Source organism: Daktulosphaira vitifoliae, unplaced genomic scaffold, assembly GCF_025091365.1.
Source record: "Daktulosphaira vitifoliae isolate Bord-2020 unplaced genomic scaffold, ASM2509136v1 Scaffold_4, whole genome shotgun sequence".
Lineage (NCBI taxonomy): Eukaryota > Metazoa > Arthropoda > Insecta > Hemiptera > Phylloxeridae > Daktulosphaira > Daktulosphaira vitifoliae.
Window position 1 is genome coordinate 15,126,560 of NW_026099575.1, and position 26,526 is coordinate 15,153,085.

At 24.0% G+C, this 26,526-nt stretch overlaps 1 protein-coding gene across 1 annotated transcript; it reads right to left on the bottom strand.

Moving 5' to 3' along the window:
* On the bottom strand, positions 1-26,508 carry LOC126906327 (corticotropin-releasing factor-binding protein). The gene is made up of 7 exons (XM_050686879.1): positions 26,344-26,508; positions 8,596-8,668; positions 8,370-8,530; positions 6,134-6,344; positions 1,037-1,215; positions 802-904; positions 1-368 (listed from the first exon to the last, which is right to left on the bottom strand). The coding sequence occupies exons 1-7, from the start codon at positions 26,485-26,487 to the stop codon at positions 232-234; spliced, it is 1,008 nt and encodes a 335-aa protein (XP_050542836.1). The 5' UTR covers positions 26,488-26,508; the 3' UTR covers positions 1-231.
* Positions 26,509-26,526: the final 18 nt, after the last annotated feature.

The following is a 26,526-nucleotide window of genomic DNA, read 5'->3' on the forward strand; positions in this document are numbered from 1 at the left end:
ATATATATATATACTTGTATACCTTGATAATATATAATATAAAAATTATAATTTAATATATATTTTGTCTTATGTATTCCTTTTACTATTGTGTTATTAATTATAATTTTTATTCAAATGAACATGTAATGATAATAATAACTTAATTTAATCAAAAAAGGTAAAACAGAATCTGCTTCGGCTTATATTTTTTGGAAGGAAAGACTTCTGTTTTTCCGAACATCGTTAGTTCTATTGTCGGCACACTAATGTTGGCGTAGCTTCTACTTCGGGTGGTGTTACAGCCACAGTGACAGCATTATGAAATTGGCCACTTGAGACCAGCCTCACTGTTGTCACGTCACACATAATAGTCTCAACTGCATTCTCTAAGAAAAACATATCTTTATATGTGCCACATACAAACACACTGTTATATATTTCTATCTTCATTTCGCGACAAAGAAGTTTCTTTTAAAATTAGAAAACTTTAATTATCAAGACGGCGCGTAGAATAGGCAATTTACCTACTTGGATGTCTAGGTGATTATTTTAGTATCGTACAAAAAGTAATTTTTCATTAAGAGAAACGATGCTACCAAATTTTTAATATCATATAATTAAATAAAGAATTCCGACTGTTTCAGCATTTAAATATTAAAATAATAACAAGGAAGTAATTTGAATTTAATTTTTTTTTTTCGTATTTGACTGTCAAGAAAAATTGTTTAATAACTTTTTCGGTAGCCATCTATATTGGATACTAGTAATCTACAAAAAATTTTAAGTTAATAGCGTAAAAAGACAAAATATTATTAATACCTGGGGCTGAATTTGTTCCACAGATTGAATCAACAACCGATAGTTGTCCTAAGCCGTCGCCACCTCCCACTTGAACGAAATCAGGCGCTCCGCGATTCTCACACTGTTTAAAAATATAAGATAATGTAAACAAATTATCGATACTTTTTATTTAAAATATTATTGATATAATTTATTTTTTAGGTAATACAAAACATAATATTCTTCATTACTTTTATATTAAATCCGTAGTTACCTTGTGAATCGTTCCGGTTTCAAGTTCATAATTTCTCTTTTGACCGTGTCCCAAACCAACTCCCAGAGATAAAATTTTTACTTGAGCTGGATATAATGTGGTCAAACTACAGTTTACTTGTTTCCCGTAATTCCTTAACGTATACACGTCGACTAAACCGGTTAGGAGGATGTTGCATGCTAAAAGTAAGAACATGATACAAATTTAAATGTTGGTAGTAACACAGTCTGTTAATTTTGTCAAGGAGGGAATGAAAATGATCATGTCTTATGTTAATTTATGAAAAATTCACATCTATCTTACCGTTTAATTACATTAACTCAAGGTCGCATATAGAATGGTTGTTTAGAGAAAACATTAATGATATTCTAAGCCCTATTTGAAAAAAAAGCTTCTCGGTAAACTATTATTAGAACATGAATAGCGAAAGAAACTAACTTGACGAGAATTAGCCTACGTGACTTGTGAAGGTATCCGATGATGAAAAAGGTATCTTGCACATAGTTATTTATGCAAAAGATAAATACTAAAATGTATAATAAAATCATCTTTGATTACAAAATTACAACTCATTCAAAAGATTTATGTTTACATTAATCAATTAAATTAATTAAACATTTAATTTCATACAACCAATACAGACAAAGTTAGAGGTTAGATTTGAAAACCAAGTCCCCTAAAAATTCAGAAAATGTATTATAAATAATTTTTTTAAGTTGGGAGAAATTATTATTAACCTCTCACCCAAGTTTTTTTTCTAACTCCGTCAATGGTATACAGTGTTCGAAAATAGATGTTATTTGTAGCGGAACTACAGTAGTTGGTTACATTAATAGTGTTGTATAAGTAGTTAATTATTAGTTAGTTAATAGTTTATGTATAATATCATGAATCATAGTGAAGCCAAAAATAAGAAATAATACACTACTTATTTAGTAAATAAATAGTGCAAAACTAGTGGCCACTTAAATTGCAAGATATTTTTATAATATTTTATTTTGCGATTTAAAAAACAATGTGTTAATATAATTAAATAACACCCACTAATCTGTATATGAAACGCGCAATTATTTTAGACATGAATTGTTATCCTTCCACATAAAAAATCTTTGCGCGAAAAATGTTTTGATAAAATTGCAAATAATTCCTCCGTTCCAGTACAGTGTTTTAACTACAGCTCGTCAAGAAAGTATTATTTTCGTTTTAAAAATTCATAAGGTAACGCGTAACAAGTTTAAACAATTAATATTTTAGATCGTATTGTTTAAGAAATATCAAAATTTAGTACCAGGAATTCACGAGGACTACGATTGGAGGATTGGACACCGTAGCTCATCACTTCATTAGCACTTTGAAAGATTAAAAATCCGTACCAGGAGTTCATAAGTATCGTGTAACGAGTTTACATAGTTCATATTATAGACTGATATCAATGCGTTGTAATAAACATTAAAATCTAGTATCAGGAGTTTATAAGGAATAACTATGAGTACCATGTGTCTAGGTGTCTCCAGGAGGTGTCCAGCGGCTCGTTCGTCATTATTAGGTGACCAGTAGAATTATCTGACACGATGATACAATTTTACCTGTCGATAATTCTTAGGAATTCTTGATAATAACATTTATACGTTTATATCATATTCTACGCTACCAAATCTTCGAGGCAACTTATGATTTTTTTGGATAGAATTTTTTTTCTTGTCAGAACATTTTGTTTTATTTTAACTTACATTTTATAGTTGTTTTTTACTAACAGTAATAAGTAATTAGTATTTTATTTTAAATAAGTAATTAGTAATAATAATAGTTAGCTGATGAGAAATTTTAGATATTTAACCTTTCCAATTATTCTATTTTGATATTCGTCTAATGCGTTTATATGAAATTTATTATATTTCTCGTGACGTATCACTATAAACAATTTTTTAAATACAACGCTATAATTTTAGTTTGCTAAAAAGAAAAACTTTTTCTTAAGGAAATAAATCTGTTTCACCTACTATCGCTCTTATAACTTTATAGTTATTAAGATAGTAACAATTTTTGTATTCATCCCTTTTCATGTACATGCTAAACACATAAAAAGTCACATGAAATATATTACTAAAAATGTTTCGAAATTTAAAACCATTTTAAAATGCAAAAATACTTTATTTTAAATTCAAAATAGTTTTAACAAAACCGTTTTAAAGTTTGTCATTACAACTACAAAAATAATTGAAACTATAAACATGCTCTAAACCTTAAGCAGAAATTTTTGAACTCTTTCTGACTTTCTGATTGTAAATAAAACTAATTCGGTTGAAAGCAGCATAAACACATTTCTGTTTGAAAAACATTAATTATAAAATGATTTCAATTATTCCTCGATATTTTTATGTATCTTCTTGTCCAATTATCACTCTGATTCCTTCAATTTCTCTCGTTCGTTTTGATAATAGATCAAATAACTATTTGAGAAAACTTTCACCTTTTTTAGATACACTTCCAACAAGAAAATCAAGAGAATTTTTATTGTTGTTACGTCTAAAGTACACAATCTCAATATTTTAAAATACAAAGAACTTATGCGTTTCAATTATAAGTATACAATATAAACCTACGCAATAAGAAAAGGTCCTTTCAGACAGATTTTAAATTAACAATAGTTCAAATATTTTTTTGAATTTTACCAAAATAGAAAGTTTAAAATACGTGAAAAAAATCCTATTTTTCTTTTATTTGTGATTTCTAGTTTTAATACAAAATTTAAGATCCAAAATAACATTTGACATTGACATTATGTAAAATTTAACTTGAAAGTTTTAATTAAGGTTTTAATGAGTTTAACTTAAAACCTATTTCAATCATTAAGTTTGAACTCTTCAGAGTTATTTTCATAATTTTTGAAGATACTTTTTGCGACAGTTTTGTAAAGTTGTTTATTATTATAAAAAAGCACTATCTATACAAAGGGTTTAAGAAACATAATCATATTATAATGGGATCTTCTTTTATAAAAATTAAAAGTTGAGAAAAATAAAGATGACTCATAATTCTGGATATTTTTTATAAAAGCTGCATATATAATATATTAATATATTAATTATATTATAATTAATGATACATTATAATATTAATTTTTCCAATTACAATGATATAATAACACACCTCTGAAAACAGTAAAATTATCAATAACAGTGTACCTTTGTAATATACTTACAGTAAAGTTCAAAATAAATAACTTTCTTTACAAAGATGTTAAAATGTATAATATTATTATTTTTTCTTTCTCGCGTCAAACACCAGTAAAAATGAAATGGAAATTTAAAACAAAGTGTCACTCTGTTAAATATAAATCAACAATTTTTCTTTCTTTTATATTGTTTGTAACTACTAATGGATTTTCTTTAAAATAAGGTTATTTCGAATCGTAAACTGAGATTTAAAAGCGCTAAAAATGTTAAAAAAAACTCACATAATGTTATATATTTTACTTCAAAGAAGTCACGATGAAAAGAATTTTTAAGCCAATTTTAATGATACCAATGAATATTGGTGGAAAATATTTGATGCAATAGGTACCTAATTACAATTCGTAACGAATTAAAATGTAACTTGAGCTGTAAACCACATTTAATTACAATTTGTGCACTATTTAAGATAGCTAAAAAAAAAATGTTACGTTTCAGATAAAAACAGTATAATTATTTAAATTCTAGTTCAAATTGTCTTAAATACATAATAATTACTCAAATTTTGTTCGTCTATATTGAACTAACCGTACTTTCATCATAATTGAAACGAACAATGGTCCTTTGTATTTTCTATAATTGATGAACGAAATTCATAGTAAATTACACAAGTTTTCTGACGTCAGTGTTACATCTACTAACATCACAATGTTAAGTGAATGGCTTAAACATATTCTATTACGAACTGTATTTAATATTAATATTTTATGTGAACTTAAACAAATCTAATCAATTGGTATTAGATGAAGTTCTCGTGTACATTTTGATTGTGAATAGATATGCTTAATAATATTAATATATAATTATTTTGCTAACTAGTGGTAAACAGCGCATAAAACATAATACGTTTAGGCTTTGTATAAAGTTTATACATTATATATAGTTTTTATGTGGTAAGTTATAAGGTACGAAATTTATTTTTGATAACGAATCCTGAAGACAATAAAAGTATGCATCATAAAACAGATTATTTTCAAATAAGTAACTTATTATAAGAAAACTATTCAACAACCATGTACTATTGCAATAAATGTAAGTGTAACTCTTTGTAGACATAAATTGTACTTTTATGGCTGTAATAATAAATGTCATGAAAATGTCAACAACACGGTAAATAAAACTTAATTTATAAATTTATATTATACTTCATACTGAACTCAAAATTGTTAACCATAATCAAGTAGCTATTTTTATTAGCTTAAAAATAAAGTTTTACCGTCGTATGTACAATATGTATATTGTAGGTATACCTACAGGATTTTTTCTTTTCTAAAAGAAAAAAATAATATTTTGATTTTTATGTGATACAGAGTGCTTGGAAAGTAATGGCAATAAAATAAATCAACGAATCCTGAATGAAAAAAAATGTTTGACGATACTAAAAAAACTTCAAAAGTTAACAAAGGAATTATAAAAAAAATGATCGAACAAAGGAAATTAAAACTTAAGATATGCTTTTTGGACCATAAAATTATATTATTATGCTCATCACTTTTAATACAACTAGAGAATTAAAGAGATGGAGTCAATATAAATTGTCATCAAGAACAATGGTTAATAATGAATAAGTAATCCGAGAAACCCTATCAATATAGATTACAAAAATTACCTGTAACTTTTAAAATTATAACATTTACAAATAAGTATGAAAAATGAGAGATCTATTTGAATAATTACGAACGCGTATTAGTGTTTTAATAACGTTTATTAAATGGTATCTATTAAAAGGATCAACTTAAAAAAATGTGTTCTCCAAAAACACAATCTCAATTTTCATCACTACATATGGATAAAAGTTACGGTTGTGATAGTTCAAAACACTGGAATATTCTTAATACTTATAAGTAATTAAATCTATACTTACGAGTTGGATTATTGATGAAAGAGACATAAAAACTGAAGCCATTGCCTCTATGTGGTATACGATATTGTATCAGAGCTGCATTTTGTGATGCTTTGAATATCTGTTTAGGTTTTTTTGTACCACAAATCTCGAAAAATCGATCTTCAGTAGGAACTTGGTGATCATTTTCATTTGGAAATAGCTGACCATTTAATTCCCACCCATCTACAAACTATTAAAATACTATTATGTTTATAATATGTTATTTTATTTTAATTTTCACAATCAATATAAATTTTCATGTTTTTCTTAATCAATGGTAATTGATTTAGAACTACATAAGATAAGAACTAAATAAACAAAACTATCTTTAAAATAAAATTTTCCCATAATATTTTGTTTTAACTCTTTTTTTTATATTTTTAATTATTTAAAATTTATCAACAAGTAAAAAATATATCACTTCCAAAATTACTTATTTATTTTCAAATAATTCGGTCGAAATAAGTTTGAGATATAGCCAGCTTCTAATAAAAGTTAATCACTAATAATATTTTATTTATTTGAGATTATAAATAATTTAGAGTTATATTAAAAAATAACCCAATTTATACTTGACGGGCAAATTGAGTTCAATTTAAGGTAATTATATAGAATTTTTTCATTAGGTATTGTTCAATTATATCTAAACTTAATCATTATTTTTGAACGATTATTACATTTAGACCAAGCCATATAAATAAATTAAATTAATAAGTCATAGTAATGCAAAAGATTAAGAAGCCATAGAAATATAAAAAATTAAGAAGCCATAGAAGTGTAAAAATTAAGAAGCCATAGAAATGTAAAAATTAAGAAGCCATAAAAATGTAAAATATTATGAAGCCATAAAAATGTAAAATATTATGAAGCCATAGAAATGTAAAAATAAGAAGCCATAGAAATGTAAAAATTGAGAAGCCATAGAAATGTAAAAATTAAGAAGCTATAGAAGTGTAAAAAATTAAGAAGCCATAGAAATGTAAAAATAAGAAGCCATATAAATGGAAAAATTAAGAAGCCATATAAATGTAAAAATTAAGAAGCCATAAAAATATAAAAAATTAAGAAGCCATAGAAATGTAAAATATGAAGAAGCCATAAAAATATAAAATATTAAGAATCCATATAAATGTAAAATATTATGAGTATTAAGAAATATTTTTATATTATAGAATATTAAGAAGATGATAGGTAAAAGGTGTGATAGGTTATGTTAATGAATAATACATTTTTCTTCTCTCTAATATTAATTAACGAAACATTTTGGTGCCTGAATCAAATGACATGCCATCACTGAAAAAGTGGAATTAAGGAAAAAACTTAAATGTCTGCACTAATACTCAATTCATTGAAATAATACACAACATACAATAATTAATGTTTATATATTTTTTTATATGAATATTTATATAATTTTGTGTTATTATCAAAATCAGAAAACTATAATTTATTTAATTTGATGGCAAATTATAAACATATTAATTTATATAAATGTAAAAATAAAAAAAACAAAATACCATTTCAAACTATAAAATTTATAGTAATTTAATTACTTCAAATAATTTTCACATTTGATTTAATATTCTTAAATAAATTATTTAATTCCATTATTATTATTTTTTAAGAATATATTCTCCTATAATAGTCTTCAGAAAAATACTCCCGTTACCGAGAAAACTTTTTGAGAATATTAATTTGTTAATTTTATATATCTAATTTTATATATACTAATTTTATATATCTTAAATAGAAATTTTTAAGTCAAATAAGTTCAGATAATTTCCAAAACAGGGAGTAGTGGAGTGAGGAAAACGTTTTCATCCCTCCAAGCACCTAATATTACCCTGGTTTTATATCAACGGTGAAATAAAATTAATGATATTTAAATATGGTTCATGATAATATTGGAATGTCTGGACTTAGACTATTTTTATACGTTATGGGAATAAAACTAATTACTGAGTTATAGATTTAAATACAAATAGAAATGTAAGTACCTTCAGAAGTACTGTAATTATATTTGTGTAAATTATAATCCACCTCAACGAATTATATTAACATATAATCATTAATTAAATTATATGCACCCAATGACACTAAATATGAAAACTATACAAATATATATGTATATGCGAGAATTTGTATGCAAATAGCTTAGATTAGAATAATGAAAGTATTATGATTATATATTGTTTGTTCATTCATGTTCACATACCGCTATAAGTCCGCCTGTATTACACGGTATATCAACGTAATCAAAATACACGTGGACGGTCTGATCAGGCTTAGCCATTAAGTAAATACCGCATACTGTTGGGTCATTGGAAGTAGACTTGTAATACACGTGACCTTCTTCTGACCACACTGTCATGCAATCTATTGGAGACACAGTCATTTTACAATTATGTCTACCGGGTACAAAGTTAATCTGTTGTTGTTACCTGTTATAATTTTCTCTGGAGTTCGTATCCGTTTACTATGCATAGGATATAACAGAGAAGATTGCCGAGGGCGCTGAAAAAATACATTATTTTATTACAACTCTTATTATTTATCTTAGAAAACTGTATTAAAATAAATATACATTATCACTTAGTGACACAATCACGATTTTTCACAAGTCTATTTTTTTTAAATTAGTGATTTTTTTTTTATTTAAAGTACATGTTTAGCACGGCTAATAGAATGAAATATTCATTTAAGCCATTTCTTGACATATAACTGCTTTTAATATATTATAATTCCTTAAATACAACTTATAATTTTATTGATTTCTTTTTAATACAAATTATGAATCTAATTGTAGTTAATTATTTCAAATTTAAACGATTAAAATAAGATTTTTTCTTTTCTCAAAGAATTAAATTATTATACGTATATTTTAACTGTTGTAATAATACTAAAACCCATTTTAAAACAAAATTACATTACATAACAATTTTATTAGGCTGTTATTTACACAAGGGGACATAATTATGTAAAAATGTATATTTTTTTTTCAAAATATTTATTATTATTTACAACCAATTAAATTTTATTATATAAAGTGATCGATTAAAGGACAAGACACTCATTTGCTCAGGCACTATTAAATATGTTAAATTTTTCTAATGGAAAAAATTGGCTTCATTCAAAAGCTCTATAGTTAAATATTTTTTTTTAATTTCTTCAGGGTTGAAAGATATAAACTTTAATTTTCATTAAAGGGAACCTCTAATTTTACGAAAGAAAAAAATTCAAACAGTTTTTTCCTTATAATATTTTTTATACGATATTATACGATTTATACGATATTCTGTTATTATTAGCTAAAGTTTATCGATTTTTGTAAAATTTCTATTGATAATTTGCTGTTGAGTATATAGTAATTTTCATATCTGGGTTTTTATTGACAATTATTATTACATGTCACTTACAATAGCAAGAATAAAAACCGATAATAATTAGTGGGCCATTAAAACAGAATATTGTTGTCTCCGGTAAAATGAAAATCAAATAAATACTAATTTTTTTTTTTGAATCAAAATCCTTAAACAATATTGAAACTAAAACGATTGATCGGATAAAACAAATTATAAGATCAAAATTGTTTGATATCGTTAAACTAAAAATAGGGGTTCTTATTAAAGAAAATTGTATTTTATATTTATTAACCCCGAAAGAATGAAAAACTTATTTAACTGGATATTATTGCAGAGTTCTTTGAATCAAACAAATTTTTCTTTTACAAAAATTGAAAATATTATGTAGTGACTGAGGAAATGAGTGACTTATCCTAAATTGATTACGGTTGGGTTTAAATTCGATTTTAAATAAAATGCAAGATGTTTCACTCTTGAGCTTAGTAGTTTTTATTCTATTTCTACATATAAAACATTTTCTAGTTAATTTATCAACATTATAAATAAGCTAAAGCCAATTGTACAATTGAAAAATAAACATATTTTAGTAAATCTGTGATACTGTGTCTTTAATGACTCTTATTATATTTTATTATGTGACTCCTAACTTTGAATAGATTACACACAACAAACTTTTGATCATCTGAAAAGCTAGTTTGTTTAATACTTAATAATAAAATCTATCATTAAATTGCAACGTCTTAATAATAAAGCAGTCTTAGATAAATTGTATATATTCAATATATTAACCGCTTGAACTTTCTTTGCCGATAATAGTTATTAGAATTAATCTAACTAATGATGTAATTCTCTATTGATTAAAATATATCAACCACCTATTGAAGTATGTTTCACTCTAAATATACTTCAATAAAATGTTATATTTTTTCTTAAAATTGCTAAATCTAATATCAAACTAAGTACTATAATAAAACGGAAAAACTTTTCGTTTTAAATTGACTTCCTGATCATTAATTTCAGTATACTATATTTTAAATCTATAGTAACTTTTAAACAACATCCTGATTTCCAGTTGTCTGTTTGAATTGATGAAATTTGGTAGCGAAATGTTATGACCAACTTCCTTAGCAGTGTTTGATGTATTTCTTCAGACTAAAGATAACTTTTTCAAAATGGTTATATTCATTTATAATCATTGTGAATGGAATAATATTTCAATGAACACAAATTAACAAGACATTTATCTTTATGTACAATTTAGATAGATATACTTCATTGATTAGCGTAATGTATTAATATAAAATTTTTATATCTTTATTATCATTGATTATTAATTACTATATCTTTTGAACTCGGTCAAGTTTTTTTCGAGAATTAGGACTAATGTAAATATTTTCATTATATTAAATTATTAATCTTTATGACTTTTTTCACTCAAAATTCTTCTAAAAATAGCATTCTGAGTATAATATTTAAATAGCCCATAAATTCAGCAAGAGGAACTTGCGCTCCTTTAGCCAAACCATAAATACAACCGTACTTGAACTACTAATTTAAGTTATACTTATGTGTATGATGATAATCTTAATGGAAATTTATTAACCCCTTTTAGATATTATTATTTAAATTAAATTAAGAAAATAATTGGTACAATAAATCTAAAATAATTGATATCATATAGAAAATAGGAAACTGTGTTGTATTCATAGTATTTTTATTACAAGCCAAAGTACACACTAAACAATTATCAAGATAATGATCGCGGTGCTACATCCGCACTAGTCCTGTCAACAATAAATCACGAATAGGCGCCAGTCGCAATCATTTCTTTAATGTAATAAGTTGGTTTGATGTTCATTCGAAAAAGGATAAGTATTTTGTTTTTTATGATATTAGTGAAATAAAATGTTTAAAGAACAAATCAACTCGATAAAACATTAACCATAAAAATAAAACAAGAAATTTGTTATATTTTAAAATTACTAAATATTCAAACATTAATAAAGTTTTTATTCTTGAATTTTTTTTTATACAACGTGTAAAATAGGGAGAATTATGTTTGAATTCAGCCACAATTATCCCTAAAAAAGTGAATAATCTTAAAAGTAGTTACGCGTAGATAAAAAGTGTGACAAAAAAATCTCTGGTTTCGTTTGTCAGCTTAGGGCAGGCATAGAAGTTCGGGAAAGGTATCGCTGTAACCGTTACAACATACCGTTTTACGCAATAATTGAAAAAATAAACATTGAAGCTTTTCAAAATTTAGGTAATCGTACCCCTGTAAGAATTTTTCTCAGGAGTGATATGGCTCGCATGCTCTCCTGAAATAAGTACGTATTAAAAATGTTAACATCGTCCTTTCGCTTTAAAAGAGGTGAAGCCCAAAAAAACCCAAGTTACCGCTAATCTTTTTAAATAAGCCAAAATATAGCTCAAAGTTTTCAAAATCAATGTATTGCCTCTGGTGGTCGTTGTTTCAATTGTACAATATTTAATAAACAACGAAAACATCGTATAATATACAGTTTCGAATAAAAATATAAAATAAATTCAATAGTATTTCGAAACCCAGGAATACTTTTTGACGCAACTTGGATATTACTCAAATACTGGAATATTTTTCCAAATAATATAAAATTTATGTCAGTTACTTTTAACACTTTTAGTAAAAATATTTGATTTAATGTCAGCCAAACCAACAAACAATTTTGTAATTTAAAAAATATTGTACACTCACATGTTTTGTGAACATTAAAACACATTTTAAAGTCCGTGTATTCAAAATCAGCATTTGGTATAATTTAAAGTAAAATTTATTTGTTATTTCACTACTATTCTTGACAAATAACACAAATTTTATGTATTTTTTAATAACTATAAAGTTATACCAATATAAATATACATATATATGTTTTTGTTAAGTACATGTTCTTAACAACATAGAGTAGTACGTAAATTCTCAATTTTAAATATGTTTTCCAGAATACTTAGGGCAAGGCGGGGTAAGATGATATGTTAAGCTTCTATGATTTTTTCGGACTTCTGTGATTGGGTCTATGAACTAAACTTTGCATGAGTATTTCTTCAAAAATATGTCGCCTACTACTATTATTTGTTCCTTTTATCTTCTATAAGTTGTACTATGATATGTACTACAATAAAGTAGTACTTTCAGAATAAGTGAAAAAGTTGAAAAATTTACATTAGAATGCTAATACATCAAATTTAGGTCTTCAAAAATTACGTCGAAATACGTTAATTATGAATGACAAGATGTGATAATATGTGCTTATATTCTAGTGAGGGTATGTTACTAGCAGATATACATAGATGACTTTGGGAAATACTGAATTCTTCGTTTTACCCCATTTGTTCGCTTACTCCATACGTTTTTCACATCAGTTATTGTTGTGACAAAAATAATGTAATTACCAATTATAGTTGAATACTTTTAATATAAGTTATAAAAAGCACTAAAAAAACTAGCACGTGTCAAGTTTCATAGTTGTACACAGAAATAAGGCGTTAATCTAATATAAATAAAAAACAAGTAATTTTAATACATTTTTTTATAACTTGTAGAGATCAAAACACATAGTTTCGAATTTAAAAATAATTATTTTTTTTTGTTTTTAAAACATTTAATTTTTTATTTAAGATATAATAATTTTATTTTATTTTTATTAAAAAGCATTCAATAAATATAAGCCAAATAATTTATTATTAGAAAAATAATTTCACAATATAATTAATTATGTTAAATCAATTAAATTATAATATATTTTTACATTTTATTTTAAAAAATTTCNATTAAATTATAATATATTTTTACATTTTATTTTAAAAAATTTCAACTTTTTTTATTAGTATTGTCACTATTTAATTTTAGATCATAAACGTAGTTACTGAAAATTAATTAGAACTTTAAGTAATATTTTCCTTAATTCATAGTTTTAAAATAAATAAGTTTCATATTAATATGTGTAGTAATATTACAAACAATTAGAGTTAAAAAAAAATAGATCTTTACGCAACATACAATTTATACATAGTATAACACATAAAAACTATAAAAAATTAATTTTAATCACGTACTACTGTTTTTGATATATATTTTATGTTAAAGTATTTCAAATAGCTTAGAACAAAAAGAAACTTTGTATGTCGAAAAATAACTAGAAAGAAAATATGTCTAACGTAAGTTTATTGTAAAAGAATGAACAAAAACTATAGGAAATTTACGTTAAACTTTTTTAGTTCAATATATAATTTAAATAGCTTAAATTATATTGGACTTTAGAGGAGTATTCTAGAAATAAGCCATCCTTAAAAAAATAGAAAATCCTGAACAAAAATCTTTTATTAGTTTATGTGGATCAAGTGAATACTTTTTTTGAGGTTTAAATTAAATAATAAACAATGGTGTTATGAAAACTACTAAATATTCAATACATATTGCTTATGTATAGAATGACAAAAATATTTACATTTGCCTATATCTTATTCTTCGGATATTGTTTGTGAATTTAGGTCACTGTAATAATATTCAGTATGAAATTTATTAGAAATCCCTTACGACATTTAACGTAAATACTATGTGACGTTATTCCACAAGCAAACATGTTCGATTAAACTAATGTTTATGACAACAGCTATCCAACACAAAAACAATTAAATTAGATTTAATGTATAACTTTATTAATATACACTTTTGAAATTCAAAATAAACATCTACCAACAGCTAGTTTCCAATTCAAAACAAAATTACAAATTGAAACTACTCTTATTATTATTATTATTATTATAACTGTTATTTATCCTCGAGTTAGCAATTTGTATCATACTTTTACCAAAACCGAGTAATACATATAGAATTACTTATCATTGATGTAATACAAAAAACTATTAGACTATTTGTGAAATTAATTTTGATAATCAAAACGTTAAAATAATTTTGATTATCAACATTTATCTTCTCATTTTTTAATTTCAAACAGTCTATATTTGTTTATACAAAAAAAATGCACAACTTAAATCATCTCTTTTAAATGTTATTGAATTTATCTTGCAATTCGCTTCAATATCCTTAGGGCAGTACTTATCAACAACGGCGTTTAAATATTTCGCGATTTCTATATATTTTCAAACTAAAATTAAACCTTAAACGCTTAAAAATTAAAATAATTAATTTTGTATCTTCCTAATGAGAAATCAAAAACAACCCTAAAAGACATAATACATAGGCATTATGTTAATAAAATGGTATAGTATAAACATAAAAGGGATAATATGTACTCCTTAATATGTAATATTGAAATTCAAAGAGCAACTTTATGATAAATAATTTTACATAAAAACAATGACAAGATTAAAACATATACACTTGTTTACATTTTATAATTATTCCATACCTGTTTTGAATACTATCAGCATTTATGTGTTTCAATCACATCTATCTCTCATAGTTATTATACAATATGTGTCAGTAATGTGTCATTAACAATGTATGTCAGTATTCATATTAGACTTCTACAATAAACAACTATACAAATTAAAAATATGTCTATTTATTCACTAAAACCTAAATGATATCATGAAATTTAAACTTGAGCTTTCGATATTGTAATTTTATGATGTGAACTGGAAGTATTTTGACCGGAATGACGTGGGTGTTCAAATTAACATACTGATTTACATAGAAACAAAAACAACTCTACAATAGATTTTATCGAAGAATGTCCTTTAAACTCAACATTTCGTTAACCATTAACATATGGGGTACAAATCGAATATACTGAAGTCATATATTATTATAGGAAAATAAGGACGGCATTGACAGTTCAACGATGTGAACTTACACATTTTAATTGCATTTTTTTATTTATACGTAACAGCGTTAACTGTTTATTCATTCTAAAATAAATATTTATTAGACTTTTTTCTTACATTCCCTTTGAATTTTATAATTAAAAGTTGATTCTTTGTAAACTATTTTGATAATTCCAAAACGTGCTATAACCCAATTTACACATATTTATTTCTTTATCGATTAAATTTCACTTGACTCATTCCAACTTAAAACACAGAGTTTAATTATTCTAAATGCAATTTTAAAATACATATACTTAATGAACAAGATGATCTAACATGATAATAAAAATGTACTTTTATGTTTACGTACAAATATAAGTGGAATTTAATCGGTTAAAATTTCTGAGTGACGGATTTAAATGAGAGTTATTTTTGTACAACTCACGCTACTTGAAATCTAATGTACAGTTTTGTATTTATTATGCCAATACCGTCTGAATTTTGAGATAACTGTTTTACAAGTGTGTTTATTTCGGGATGATTAATAGATTTAGTAGACTTTTTTAGAATCCAAAAAAATATTAACTCAGTTCTGACAGCAACCTTAAACTTTATAGTCCGATTCCAAGTTTTGCTATAACAATGGTTGACTTGAGGATTTCATTTCTTCATACTTCAAAAACGTGATTCGATTGTATAAATTGTAAACACTTGAAAAAAAATTAAACATCAGAATTCCCTTTTTCTCTTAACATTTTGTTCAAAAATGATATTTTGTGAACCCATTTATTTGAAATAAAAAGTTCACTCTAAGATATTAATATTTGTTATACGTATTAAACAAATTGAAAATAATAAATTTAAACATTTGTGTGCATAAAATGTTTATAATAAATATTTTTAAACATTGGGACGTAATTGGATGTAAGATTAATATTTTTTGGCAAAGTTCATATAATATTTTTTACATCTTTTATCATTATATTTAAATGTTGAATACTTTTAGATATCTCTAATTATAGTCAATAAAAATAAAACTAAACTAATTGAAAAATAAGATATATTCAAAATAAGGAAGACTGATATTAGTTGTTATAATTTTTTAATTATTTTGCTCTCGTATCAATAATATTTAAAATAGAGTAATGAAACTTAACAAATAGCTTCAAAAACACATAAGCATTATTTGAAAAATTAATACTACCCCAATTATTTAATGTGTAGGCTACACAGGAAACGTTAAAAATGAATTTTGGTTCGGATTAAGTTTTAAACCTTCTAATTAAGCCTAAAATTGAACTTTTAAGACTAAACTATGCTTTAACTTATGTTTAAAAGACCCATTAACGTGTGTCAACTTGCCCCATTTGGATTTAGCTCCGATGTGAGGCTGAAAAGGTATTTTTTGCCAATAATGAAAGTTTGTAAATTTTTTTTTAATTTATATGTGAAGCTTACTGGTTATTAGTTTTTCCATGATGTGTGTTCTTTTTTTTTTTGCCTGTCCATAAAAATTTTCGGCTCTGGACCGATTTCAATATAGTTGAACCCATCATTACCGAAACTATTTACTTTTTTAATACAATCTAGTGATTTAAATATTGAATTCTTAATTTCTACATTTATATATAACAAATACTATAAGGTTAATACAACTAATTAATTAGCTCAATTTCGTCAAAAAAGTGTTTAACTTATTTTTGTACTAAGCAGTCCAAACTAAAAATTTTATTTTCAAATATTAAGATTTAAATTAATAATTAAATTTCATTACTTATACTTTTTCTAAAAATAAAACGCTTAAAATTACTTTTTATAAAAAGTAATTTTAAGCGTTTTTTATTATTAAATTTATTATTAATTTTTTTTTAAACTAATTTTAACCTCAAAATTACATTGTTATGATTAATTATTGACATTTTATCGTAAAGTATTAGAAACTTGAAAGAGATTCTTTTAAAACAAAATAAATATAATGATACTATCAGATTTTTTCCAATTAAATTCCTTGATAAAAAAATAATTTATGTAACTTACTCTTAAATCCAAAGTGCCTCTATCTCCACTACCTAAAATAGAAATTGAAATAATAATGGAGAAGATTATTCTAAATGTTAGTCCAGTAAAAAAATCTACATAACAATCTTGTTTTTTTATAAAAATAAACATTTGAATATGTTATTGATGTAATCCCAATAAGTTAATCAAACCTCTTAATATTAAAATGTAACTATCACCAGGTTTCGCGTAAATTAGCAGTGTACTATTATGATAATTCAAAAATATTTTTGAAGTTAAAATGATAGGATTTTTCATAGTATCAAAATTATAGCAGTTTTATAATATTACTTACCACAAACTATATTTAAGTATTGTATACTTGAATAATTTTTCACTTATTTCACTATAACTACTAAAATAGGCATTTTTATTTTGGTATAATGTGGTGCAAAGTACATTTTATTTCTTTTACAAACTAAAAAATGTCTGAGACGTTAAAAGAGAACTTCTAATTAATTTAAAGTGTAACGAGTATTTTTTGAGTTAATTTATCTTTTTAAAAAAGATAAATAATGATTATAATTTATTATCAAGACTATGTTTCATAGTCTATTTATCAATACGAAAAAAGACCGATATAATTTAAAATCTTAAGTAATTGCTTTCAATAGTGAAACTTTGAGGAAACTTAATTGTTTTTCGAGCTAAAAAATTTTTAATTAAAATGTATAAAATATAAACATCTTTTATAATTCTATGTTCGTCTGTATTATTTACTGATTATTAATTATAAAATTCCACAGAAAATCATAATATATACAATTATATATTATACAATGAATAGCAATATCATTTATTATCTCAATCATACAATAAAACTTAAAAAAAATAAGATAGGTGATTTACATAACTGATTAATAAATAAATAAAGACATCATTTATGCTGTCATTGACAAATATTAATACTGACAAATTATATAATTTGTAATATTTTAATCATGAATTTTTAAAACAAGAAATATAAATCTGGATAAAGATAATTAAAACATATTTTAAATGCTAAGTGCAGACACATACGCAAGTTTTTTTCAAGGGAGAGGCTAAAGATCTATTATTTTATTTATATCATATTCTTACTAGCGTTAAAGTCATATACTGTTAATAGTTATAATTGGCCAGAAGGGATATAGCCCCTTTAGACTCCCATATTGGGTACGCTACTGACTATATGCTTAAATTAGTCATTACATATTACGATATACTGAAAAAATGTTCGGAAAATGTGTTTAAAAACAAATAGCTAATGGATTTCTAAAGTAATAGAAAATTCTAAATCGTTTATTTAACATTAAACACATTTTCAGAAAGCGTGAGAACGAAAGATAAATTAGGTTTGTTTATTTTACGATCAAATAATTTTTAGACAACAATATTATCATAAGATATACAATTTTATTTTAAAATAAATTAGATCTGCTCGAGATTCGATTTTGCATTAAAATATAAAGTGATTAATACAAATATTTTTGTTTTCATAATGCACGTTTTTCGTATTTTACGTTATCGATATACTTAACTCAAATGAATTAACTATACTTCAGTAATGCCATGATAATTTATAGAAATCAATCGTCTAAAAAACGGTTAGTGCTACAATAATTTTTCCGAATAATAATACCTCTAGGTATATACAAACGTATTCTTATAACAAATGTTATAATTTATCATTACTTAAAAACAATAATTTTTACACCTATTGAAATACAAGTGAATTCTCTGGGTACTGAAATTATAGATTGAATAAGATCAGTGATATAAAGACCAATAGAAGGTTGATACTGATTTAATGTATTTTTGTATTAAAAATTAATAAAATACACGGTTGGGTTGTCAGATATTATATATGACCTGCTATGTAAATCGAATAGTTAAATCACAACGAAGCAACTTGAACAAACAAAAAAAAATTATCATATTATTAATTATAAAGTAGTAAAATCTCCTCACGCTAGCTAATTTAATACAAATTGTTAAAAAACAATTTCGAAAACACTTGACTTACATAGCTTCTATCAATAACGTCATATCTCAAAAAACTTTGCGATTTAAAAATTTTAATTTCCAATATGTAATATGCTATTTTTTGATTAAATACTTAGTTTAAGATATTTTACTGAGATGGACGATTTAATAGGCATTACTTAGTAATATACATTTTTAAGATATACCCTTGTTAAAAGAAGTGAGCTACATGTTAAATTTTAATCACTTCTTTTATAATAGAAATATTTGTATTCAATAGATTATATGATGTATTAAACAACATATAGTTTTTGTAATTGTTGAGCAAATGTTTACTTAGATTTTCATCGTGATTTTTTTTTTTTTTTTGAATTAGCATTTGTGTATATTTAACATACAAGTTTAAAGTACTACCCTCCTATCTCTCAATTTTCTAATGAAAATGAACTATAACAGTTATTTAATCTCTCATTCAGTTCGCTTTCAGAATGAATGTGTTTTACAATTGTCATAAAAATAAGAATAGTTTTATTTTGTACGGCGATTTTTTTAATGAGGAAGTTATTTTATGCCAAAAATTTAAAAATCTATTCATTTTTTATCATATTATTATACATAAAATATTATATTTGAATAATTTCGATGATCTCATTTTTATAATAAAAGTTTGTTTATAATACAATTTATTCTTACGATTTTACATCCGAATATTTTAATACTAAATTTTGTCGAGGTATGTGAACTTATAAACTTTAAGATTTGGATTTGACATTACTTTACATTTTTTATTGCACTTATATTTCCGTACACGAGTAATAATTTAAATTGTAAAGTTGATCTGATAGTTTTCTAGTTTTTAAAGAAGTTTTTTTTCAGAATATCTATATGAACTTAGTTTAAAGTCTTTACTGTAAAATGTAAATCCTGACCCTTGGTTATATCGGAGTTATAGTAAATTACATTATGGTTTGTTTATATGAAACGCTTAAGCTTATTTTTCGTTACACTGTACATGGATTACATGAAAAAATGGGTATTGAAGTGTTCGACATTGAAGCCCAAAATTATTGAATAAATGCAGTCTTTTCTCATATACTTAAAATATACATAAGCTATACAAACACGATGAAACTCAAAATAAACCAACTCTGTTATTTTTTCTTCAGAAAAGTATCTAAAACATACACGAATTTTATACACAAATCTGAAATACTTAAATTAATTTAAGAATTTTTCAGCTGTACTTATAACATAATAGCTGTAATTTATAAAACTATGTAATTATCGGAATTATAAATCAAAATTAATTCTACAGTTATAGATAACATACCAATGATTTGTTGAATCAATTTTAATCATAATGAATTTTTATAAATTTGATATTCATAACAAAAATTAAAATTATAAATATACTTAAAATTTTCAAAACTAATATCATGTCCTTTTTTTATTTTTACTGGAAAACATTTTTCAACAAATAGTTTACATTTTTAACTAAGAATTAATAATAGTTGCTTTATTTTTTATAATTTATTGTGATAAATCAAAATAAGAATCAAATATTTAATTATGTCATTATTATTTACACTTATTCCATGCCGATCTACTTTTTTAGACTATGTTTATTTGTTTACTTAGAAACTAAAGTAATAACAAGAGTATTGCTGGTTATGTGAAGCATTATACTAAGTTTGTTTTATTACTGGAATTCTATTATCATCGTTTTGTTTCTATATTTTACTATCGTTTAAAGTCGTAAAGTATAAAAAAGCTTTTGTAAAAGTATTGACTATCTTAAAATGACCCTTTTTCATTTCAAGTTCTCTGTTTAAATTATTTCTTTATTCTTTCAATTATAATCTTAAAAAATCTTAACTTGAATATTTAAAATAAAGTTTATTTAAAATATATTACTAGCATTATTTAGTAATAGTCATGGCTTTACTAATAAGTAATTCTAAAATATATCGTCGGCTTAGTGCAAAACTCATTATAAGTTATTTGTTTTCAATCTATTTTTACCGTCATTTAGTGTACAAATATATGATGTCTATTTTTTTTAGATAGACTTAACAGACAGTATTTTTTATTTCAAGGCCATCTTTATGAAGAAAAATCATATTTTTTTGAAACATTTAAACAAATTACAAAAATAAACGTTAACATTTTCTTAAACAAACTATATAACAAAATTTCATATTAAAATGAATTTTAAGCATTTCAGATTCGACTTTTCATTTTTAGTGAATGATAATGACTGAAAATCAATTTTATAACGATAGGTAATTCAAGGATAGGCAAAAAAATGATTTTCAGAAAAATCTAATTTTCAACTTTGGCTTTTTTAACTTCCGAAATAATTCTACTTTAATTTTGGTGTCTACGCCGTTTAACTTATTTTGGTTTTAAAAGTATTGTTTGAACTTTAAAACTACCAAGGGTCTGAAAGAGTTCAGATTTTTTTCTAAAATGCTCAGTAGTTAAAAATATGAGAGGATAAAAAAATAATTTTAACTAATAGAATAATTTATCTTTATACTATTTATTTTTGTTCTTAATAAAAACGTCAAATGAAAATATAAGAGTTTCTGAAAGAAATTTTAAAAGACTACAAATGCAAATTTCATCACATAATATAAAACGTTAAAAACACTTCAATTTATAGAGGTCATCTTAAATAAGAACCAGCTAGGGAAACCCATTTTCCCTGAAGATTTGGCGTTGCTAGACACAATGTCTCGAGCATTTCCAAACACGAATTGGCCAATATTGTAATGTTTTATTTTCATTGCAATTTAACTTTTGAATGCGATAGTTACAAAAAAAAGGTCTTTGAACTAAAAAAATAAAAATAAAAATATAGCAATAAAAGTAAGAGTAATTTGTTTTCTTTAATTTAAACAGTTTAATCACAATTCGTTTGAAAAGTAATAAATTAAATTTATATAGTCCATAACTTTTCAAAGATTTTCAAAGATAAACGCATTATTATAAAAAAATATTTTCATAGATAAAGTTTTTAAAATTTTAGAACTCACAAAATACTAAAAACTATGATGCATAATTTGCATAATTGATCATCTTTTGTGATACAAGTCTATATTATATTTGCTAACAGCATGTATAATGTTTTTTTTTTATAGTAAAATTGATTAATATTATTATTATTGATTAATATATAATTCGTTCAAAATTTGGCATCAAAGTAGCATAGAAAATATTATTTATCGAAATGAGTTTTTATTTCAATATAAAATGTATTTTTATTTAAAAAATTTTTTTTAGCTTTAAAACAATTTAATATAATAATTAACGCGTTTAAAAATATTCAACTTTTAAAATAAATAATAATGTAGTTTAAACTATATTCTTATTTATTTACTTTTAATTTTTAAGTTATGGAAAATTTGTGTAATTTGTTTTATATTTATTAAATATAACTTAAAATTATTTTTTGAAATACGTATTGTATGAGCAAAAAATATTTATGCACTAAATATAAGGTGATATTAAAGGTTGTTTTTTTTTTGCCTTTGCGGGCATATTTTTCATTCTATGATTACGAAAAAATAGTAAATTATAGGTATTTGAAGGCCTGTTATTTTATCAAAATTTCACATAAGAAATGCACTAAAAAATAAATGCTATATTCTTGTAGTATCATCTACATAGTAGTTTAAAAATAAATTATTTTACTTTAATTTAATAAAAAAAACTTTTTAATTATTTAAGATTGTAAACTTGTGTATACCTTAATTGTTTAAAGTAACAGTTATAAATTATTATATCTTTAAAATATATTATATAAATTATAAAAAAAAATCTACTTAAAATGAAAAATTTGTTCGATGTTGTTTGTAACTATAATTAATTTATCAAGTGAGTTATCACACAAGTCATAAAAGATTATTATAGTAAAGTTTTTAACTATGTAAACTTTTTAAAATATTGTTTTACAATGCATAAAATTATTAAAAAATATTAACACCTACAATATCCTTTTGTTGCCGAAGAATAAAAAAAAAACTTCTTATTTTTTATTACAGTTTATTCAGAACGGTAAATTATGTATAAGAATCGTTGATTTTGATTATTAATCAACTTTTTGTAAATACGTTTTAAAATATTTTTATTAATTCTGTGTCTTTTATTCAAAAGCTGATTGACTCTTTTAGTAATTTTATAAGAGAGCAAAAAAAAAACAAATTAAACATTTAAATAATGTTTTATGGAGATCACTATTTTTGAAGTCCAAACACAAACCTTTTAAATAAAATTGACTCGTAGTTTTTTGATACACGACAGATAACACAGTTCTTTATATAAGTTATATAAAATATTAATGCTCTACTTTTGTAACATATCAACATTTTTATATGAGCCACAGAACTAATCTAAAATTCGTTTTAATATTTATAACAATAATATTTAGTAGTGATGTAACGTGTTAAAGTTTTGGTTCGAAAATTGAACAAGTATAATCAAATAGTGTGTTGAATTTGTTGAAGAATAATTTTAAAAAGTCTGTTCGAAAAATTATTAAAATTTTATTCGATATGGATTTAATAAAATAGTGTGATTATTCGGTTGGATTCAATTAAAAAATTAAAATAATATTATATACACACGTATAAAAACATAGTAAATTATAACTATGTTTATAATAATACAAGGATTTCTATATAATTTAAAAACTATATATTAATGTTTTCGTGAATATTTTTTTTAATTAAAATTTGTTGCACGTATATACTTCTTATATTGAGCTTTGCTTTTATTGTTAAATACTAATACATTTTATACTGAATAAATTTCTTGTATTGCCAAAAAATAAAAGTCCAAGACAAAAATCTGTGACTTATAATCAAAAGTTTTGTTGACAAAACTTTTTCTTAGTTTCGAATTTACTCAGTGATTTGATAGAGCATGAATACGCCTTGTTAAGGTAATAATAAAAAAATTAGACATAGATGCAATCCTTTTTTTTTTTTTGTAAAAAAAAATGTTCATTGTTTTTTATTCCTTTTATGCAGAAGTGTATTTTAAGGAGATAGGGTTTTAAATTGAATTACCCCAAGACTTGAAAAAATTATATGATTATGATACATTTTTATGTAGTGTAACAATTTTTATTATTTAGAAATTTCCTAGTGCTAATGCCTAAATACTACTCCTATGTTAAAAACATCATCATATTAATGTTAAAATAAATTGAAACGAGTCAGAATAAAATATGATAACATTTTGAAGTTTATAAATATTATAAGTAATTATAAATAAATAGAACTCTTGACTAGCTTATTGGATATTGAACGCTGTGACTATGCACTTGTGAATATATAGCATATCTATCAAATATGTAATGTTATAACTAAATTAAATTACAAAATTTCTTTATATCACTAACCATAATAATAATCTTCAGTTTAATAAAAAATAAATATAAACATTTTTTTTCAAGAGTTTTTTATAGGCAAAAATAATTGAAAAACTATCATATTTCATATCCCTAGGAGTCAAATAATTTTTGCGTGGATATTTTCGTGTTAACCTTTTTTTGATATTTATGATCACTAAATTTTATTATTATGTTACATTACAGACACAAGACCTATGTAAAATAAAATTTCTCGAGATACAAACGAAAAATATCTATTTAAAAAAAACTCATTTTCTATAAGTGTTTTATGAATTGTTTGGAATTGCGTAGGTGTTAAAGTGATAATTATGTGGGACTATAAAACAGTTTTCAATGGAAATTAATTGTTATTTTAAAGGCATAACAAAACATTTAACGTAATATAGGACATTGCTTCCAATTTTAAGAACTATAAAAATTCACAGAATGTTTTTATTTTCATTTTGTGCACTTATAGATTGTATGTTTTAAATATATTTTATAATTATTGTATTTTTAAAAAAATGGACACATTTAAATTTTACTCCTATAATTTAAATTATAAATAGTTATTTTAAGAAAAGTATTAATAATATATGTTATATTAAATCATTATAATTCTAAATAGTATTGCAATAAGTTGATATACTTTTTTTTTTAATGTAGTTTTGAAGTAGTATTACAAGTCTTGATATTGATTTGGATCACGCTAATTTTACACAAATGTATAAGTAATTAAAACTTCAAAGAAAACAAAATACTAACGGAAAGAGATATTTGAGAAATATCAGCTACTTAATTTAAAAATGTTATAGTTATAACATCACGAACGAATGAGTTATCTAGTTGTGAACATCTGAAAGTTTTTATTTGTTATATTTTTTTTACCCTAGCAGGTCCATTGGAAAGGCAATTCAACTAATACCGTTACTAGAACTCAGCACTTAACAGTTATTTACTAACATATATTAAAGTAAAAAAAAATTATAATTTTCTCTAGGAAAAATGTTTAAAAAAGCGGGGCTCTTTTTAAAGGCCTTTGTTTTTAATGTCCATTTAGTTTCCGCGTATAATATAAATGCATACTCATAGGCGGAACTAGATATTTTTAATAGACTTGGCCGCTTGATAATACTTTTTCAAAGTTCTTAAGATTTTTTTATGAGTGAAAAATGTAGACAGAGTTAGGTGTGAGCTTTGAAGGCTAAACTTCTCTAAAAATAAATTGAAACCCTTCAAAATGTTTAAATATAACGCACATATTATTCAAAATTAAAATTATTAATGAATAAAATTAAAAAACACAATGCCTTTTTTATTTATGAAGATTGCAGATGCACAATAGAGAAAGCCACAACGTTGTATACACCCTTGATCAATCTAATGAACACTAAAAAATGGCTTTACACTTATTCACAATCGTATATATTTTTAATTTGATTGATATACATTAAAAATAATATCGATTTATAAAAAATACTACAACTTAAAAAAGAAATCATGCAAACAAATTAATCCCCAACCTCTCCCACATAAAAAAAATACTTGTACGCATCACTGACATTGTAGTTTTCATATTAAAAAAAAACACGTACTTGAACAAAATCGGTGTATGCAGAGACCTGTAAAGAGACGGCGACGACAAGCAACAGTTGCCTCATGATAGTAAAATGAGTGGATCCCATCGGCATGCCGATACGAAGTTTCGGTACAAATGACAGTGTCCAAGTTACGACCATCCTTTTATACAGCCACCAACAACCCTCCGACGCTGTAGC